General features: G+C 37.0%; 1 protein-coding gene across 1 annotated transcript in view; it reads left to right on the top strand.

Annotated features, from left to right (window-relative positions):
* The window catches only part of LOC115244914 (short-chain dehydrogenase/reductase family 16C member 6-like), a 20964-nt gene that overhangs the window by 7185 nt on the left and 7751 nt on the right, over positions 1–6028 (top strand). The window contains exons 2-4 of the mRNA XM_029822929.1: positions 3429–3572; positions 5478–5632; positions 5755–5932. Coding sequence (XP_029678789.1) covers positions 3435–3572; positions 5478–5632; positions 5755–5932 — 471 coding nt within the window. The 5' untranslated portion in view covers positions 3429–3434. The remainder of the gene's footprint in view (positions 1–3428; positions 3573–5477; positions 5633–5754; positions 5933–6028) is intronic.

Here is a 6028-nt window from a genome sequence, read left to right as displayed (position 1 = left end):
GCGAAAGCGCCACAGGTGGCACGATAGCGATTTATCGCGCCGGCGTGTCTCCTGCAGGACTCTCGCTCGGCACTGTTCGGCGAGCTACAAGGAAGGACGCAGGTTTCCCAGATAGTGTGCGAACGATACTGCGGTGAAAAATCCGAGAGCTTCCAGCCAGTGGGACGAGCGTCGTCGACCCGATTTTGTTGCCGATTTATTGTAGGTAATTAATTCGGATGAGCCGCGCCCTTAATAGTTGTCGAGCCACGCGTTTTGTGAATTAACTTTTGTGAAATTTTTGGTAGATTGCGTCGCACGGCCGACGGGCATTCGTCACTCATCCGACTTATATAAAATAAGCTCTCTCTATTTATTTCGCCGCCGCCGACAGTCATTAATGTTAGTTTCGCGTTTATAATTATTGTATGTTGTAAATTATTGGGCTTTTTACGTTCGCGCGATCGATATTCCGATTTGCGCAAAGTATTGCGTCACGCGACTCGTACACCACAGTCATTCTCAATAGTTTTCGTATTCTTTCTGTGCATTGTTAGCGCGTATCTTGTGTGTAGGAAATGAGAGTAAGAGGAAAGCGAAATTCTGAAATATCGTGCAGAAAATCTGTCGGGAGTCTTTGAGCCCGCTATTAGTTTCCGCGAGTCACTCGAAATATATATTACGTATTTCAACGCAAAGGTCGTCGTTATTGTTATTGAGACGTATACCGGCTCCCCGCGAGCCGGCTAAAGGACTGATTCGAGCCGTGTCATCTAGAATTTTCTAGTATATCGAAGCGGATTCACGGACGTGCGTAAAGTAGTTACCGGCGCATTCGAGGGATTTCTTTAGTTGTCGTGGCCTAAATAAGTCTCGTACGGCGGAAATCCTCGCGGCCGAAAAGTCGAGTTACAGCACGTAAGACGCCCGGTAATTTAATACGGTTGCGCACGGTCGTGTCAATCTCCGTGGAAATAATATATTTTATTTGCCTGTAAAATAACTACTGTACGCGCCTGAAATAGGAAAGAATTATACATGCCGATAAGTTAGGAAATCGGAGCTATTTAGAATAATTGAACAGAGTCGCGCTGACATTGAGAACGTAGATTGGGGAGTAGGATGAGTGAGTTGAGAGCGAAAGAGAGCAGAGCGAGTTGAGAACGAAAGCGGAGCAATGCGTGATTTTCGGAGCAATAGCGTGTTAAAATATTTCAAGAGTGGTATTAGTTAGAGTCAAGCGATTAAGCGTGGAGTTGTTAGGAGTACTGTACAATAATATAATAAAGTATAGTTCAGAATTAAATTAACGTATCGATTTATTATACGGAAGCGTACACTACTGTCCTCCAAGATTATTAGAAATACTTCCAGTCATTCGGTCATAAGAAATCATAGATTATCTCATAATCACGAGTTCAGATGGAATGAGGTTGAGGTCTTGGATAAGGAATCTCATTTTAATAAACGCCTCATCTCCGAAATGTTACACATAAAAAGACAAAAGAGTAGCCTGAATTTGCAGACGGATACGGAGTGCTTACATGAGACTTATGTTACTGCGATCGAAAAACTTCCTAAAGGTTAATCACAGCGATGTTTGCATATACATTATTGTGCATTATAACAACAATTGTTTGCGCTGGATTTACCTTTAGTGATTTTAGTGTAACTTATATTAATTTATTTTATTATTTATTTTTATTTTTATATCATTTGACACATCTAATTTATTTATTTTATCCGATTTGACAAGTAATAAGGCCTAATTTATTCCAATAGTACTTGTTTATTATTTGTATTATTTATATTATTTGTGTTTTATCCTTTTGACAACAATATTTTGCTCCGCCTCACTTTGTGAGTTAAACTAATTAAAACATTGTGCTGTCGAAAGCCAAGTCAAGTGTCAAGTTCAATTATATCACCTGTTAATCATCTAGTGCAATCTGCTCTAAACGATATCTTACATGTAAGTTGCTTTAAAGATTGTTCATCTACGCGTTTTTATATTATCATCCGTCAAAACCGCTCCGATTACTTGCAGGCATCATTGAAAATTTAACGCTCATTTTAATAAACGCCTCATCTCCGAAATGTTACACATAAAAAGACAAAAGAGTAGCCTGAATTTGCAGACGGATACGGAGTGCTTACATGAGACTTATGTTACTGCGATCGAAAAACTTCCTAAAGGTTAATCACAGCGATGTTTGCATATACATTATTGTGCATTATAACAACAATTGTTTGCGCTGGATTTACCTTTAGTGATTTTAGTGTAACTTATATTAATTTATTTTATTATTTATTTTTATTTTTATATCATTTGACACTGTAAGTTGCTTTAAAGATTGTTCATCTACGCGTTTTTATATTATCATCCGTCAAAACCGCTCCGATTACTTGCAGGCATCATTGAAAATGTAACGTGCTATCATGCTTGCAAAGTGATTGGATTTTTAACTTTAGACCGAATAATCGAGGAGCTGTTCATCCTATCAACAGCAACGATGCTTTGAGATATTCACCAAGACGACGTGAGAGATCTTTGCCGTATGATTTTCGGATATTTTGCATCTAACCAACTAGATACTTGCGATTCGGTCTGCGTTTCCGTTTTAATTCTATTATTTTAATTCTATTATTGGTTCGTGCGCTGATGATGGCCAAAAGAAAGGCCGAAACGTCCGCTTAAAATGTTTAATGTTAATTTTTAATTTTTAATTATTTTATTTTTTATTTTCTTATTTTAATTGACCATAAATCAATAAACATCCACTGTATAGTCATCAAGTAATTGTACTTTAATTTATTTGCGCCAGACTTACGGCGCTGGTTCTTATTACTACTCTATATTTCATTTTTAGGAATAATATTTATTAAACTATTCATACTTAATTTTACTTTCTAATTTTATTTTGATCTAATTCTGTTTGAACGAAAAATTAGCGTAACATGTGTCGACCCCTACTCATATCTCTCATTTCGATACATCACGTAATCGACATCTGCGAATCAAAATCTGACACGATCTCCTTTTCGTTATGAAAATTTTCAATTATCCTGATGATAATCTCGCCGTTCGCTTTCCTTCGACTTCATTTTCACTTGTGACAAGTCCGCCGGTCTATTCAGATTAAGAATTGTATTGAGAATCGGTCTTGCAGTACGGTCTTGTGAATTTCAATCGCCGAATCGAAGCCTAATACAACTCGCCTTTCTGTTGTCGTGCGAACTGTCGCGGAACTACAATTATTAAAGTATTGCCAAACAAGAATAAACACTGAGTTATTTCCAACAACATCGTCTTTTGACAATCAAGCCTTCTGATAAGGTTATACTAACTGTCTTGGGAAACAATATGTGTAGCTACCAAACCAGCCAGAAAAATATCAAGGAAAAATTCGTAGCAAATTCTCAAAATAATTTTATTACTATTTTTTCAGATAATTATGAAAATATACGATGGCATGCTCCTTCTGGCAGAAATACTATTTCTTATTTTGAAAGTTTTTTATTTCATTTGCGAGAGCATATTCACGATATTTATTCCAACAACAAGAAAGAACGTAGCTAATGAAATTGTTTTGGTGCGTATGGAATTCATAATATATGCATAGATATAGAAAAAATGTATTTTTTTCTGTACTGATATACACTGCTTAAAAAAATTATGGCACAGAAAATATTTGCCGAAAATTGGCCAACTTTGACTACCGATCACTTCGCGAAAAATTATCGTAGACGAATGATTTTTTTTTTCAAAATGAAGCTTGAAGTCTCTACTTTAAGAATGTACCTCCATTTTTTTGCATGCAATGCACTCCTACCCCTGTAATCCCTGAAATCAGAGGGCATACTGAATATTGTAAAGATTGACGGAATGCACGGACGTAGAAAAAATTTTTCGGGGACACCGTTTGCATCGTCATAAAGTTCAAATCTTCCACTTCAATTTGAAAAAAAAAGTGAAACCGCTACTTTTTTTCGCAAAGTTACAGCCCTTCAAAATTACCGTTGTTTTTGGCGTTTGGGCTAAGTACCGGCCGGCGGGTTTAATGACTGGAAGCCATAGTGGAGCCATAGCAAAAGTGTTTGTGGACACACACGCGCGCGCGCATGTTTCTCAGCTCCTGGCTCGTGTTTGACCAGTCATTAAACCCGCCGGCCGGTACTTAGCCCAAACGCCAAAAACAACGGTAATTTTGAAGGGCTGTAACTTTGCGAAAAAAAGTAGCGGTTTCACTTTTTTTTTCAAATTGAAGTGGAAGATTTGAACTTTATGACAATGCAAACGGTGTTCCCGAAAAAATTTTTCCACGTCCGTGCATTCCGTCAATCTTTGCAATTTTCAGTATACCCTCTGATTTCAGGGATTACAGAGATAGGGGTGCATTGTATGCAAAAAAATGGAGGTACATTCTTAAAGTAGAGACTTCAAGCTCCATTTTGAAAAAAAATCATTCGTCTACGATAATTTTTCGCGAAGTGATCGGCAGTCAAAATTGGCCAATTTTCGGCAAATATTTTCTATGCTATAATTTTTTTGCGCAGTGTATTATTCAGTTCATAAAATTAAAATTAACATAATATATGTAAATATGTTAACAAAAATTCATTTTATCAAAACATTATTTCGCCTTATAGATTATTCCATCAAATAACAAGTCACAAACGTTTTCTTATGTTGCGCGTGTTTCAGATATTCTTTTAAAACCATTTAGACTCCGTCCAGCGAGAGAATAATCTCGGAGCGGACAAACACTCGTCCGTTTCGCGCAGGTTTCCACCTATAGAACGCCTAGGAAGCCCCCCCTCCCCCCACATCGCCGTATTGCTCGTGCAGCTTGCCAGTGCTAGCAACGAGTGACAGGTTCCCGCGATTGTGTAATTTAAATATATTACAACCCTTAAGGTAAATTTTCACGAGCCGCTGAAATCTATCGTTTGAGCGACAAAAAGGATCACGTGATCGAAATAGACGAATGAGTGACGACGGTCTGGCCGCTGATTCGTCCATTTCAATCACGTGATCCTTTTTGTCGCTCAAACGATCAATTTCAGCGGCTCGTGAAAATGTACCTTTACTCTTGTAATTGCCTGTCATATTCCTTATTCCTTATTTTAATTTTATATCGCGTGTAAGAATCAGATTTCAATTTTATATCACATTGAAATGAATAAAAATTATTTTATCCGTTTAATTTTCTAAACTGAAATAATGGTTCCAGGCCCGAGGGAGCCGATCTACGTATACGGTATTGAGTACCTCACCGTGTTTTCCCCACTTTGCCCGCCTATGCGCGGACCGAGGTTATCCTCTTGCTGGACGGAGTATAGAGCCAGTTAATCATTAAATTTGTTCTATCCCGAACAAAAAAAAATTAAAAATAAAACAAGATTCGTTATACTTTTCTTTTGTTTAAACTTAAAAATTTATGATAATATATAATTCACGCGATGCGGCTTGGTATTTAATACATATATTACAACAGATAACAGGTGCGGGCCACGGTATCGGGAAGGAATTAGCGATTGGTTATGCATCGTTAGGAGCGACAGTGGTATGTTGGGATATCAATGAAGAAACCAACAAGCGAACGATGAACGAGATTAAAATGATGGGAAAAATCAATATATACGCATACCAGTAAATCAATGTTGCTTGATTTCATAGAATAAAAAGCGATTCGAATAGTTTACGCGCGTACAATTAATCACACATATCTAACTATTGTCAACTGATTAAAAATTTGATCGATATTTTTATAGATGCAACGTAGCAGACAGAAAAGAAGTCTTTAAGGTAGCTGAAAAAGTGAGAAAAGAAATCGGCGAAGTTACTATTTTAGTCAACAATGCCGGTATAGTGTTTGTTAAAAGACTCCTAAATCAAACCGCCGATGAAATTACACGAGTTATAGATGTCAATTTAATATCGCATTATTGGGTAAGTAGCATATTTGAGATACACATGCATACCAGCTATAAGATATATATATATATTTTGCCGATTATAATTATTTTATATATTCATTGCCGATTA

The sequence above is a fragment of the Formica exsecta genome, unplaced genomic scaffold (assembly GCF_003651465.1).
Source record: "Formica exsecta isolate Colony F162 unplaced genomic scaffold, ASM365146v1 scaffold880, whole genome shotgun sequence".
In the NCBI taxonomy this organism is placed as follows: Eukaryota; Metazoa; Arthropoda; class Insecta; order Hymenoptera; family Formicidae; genus Formica; species Formica exsecta.
This window is presented reverse-complemented; position numbering and strand designations above follow the sequence as displayed.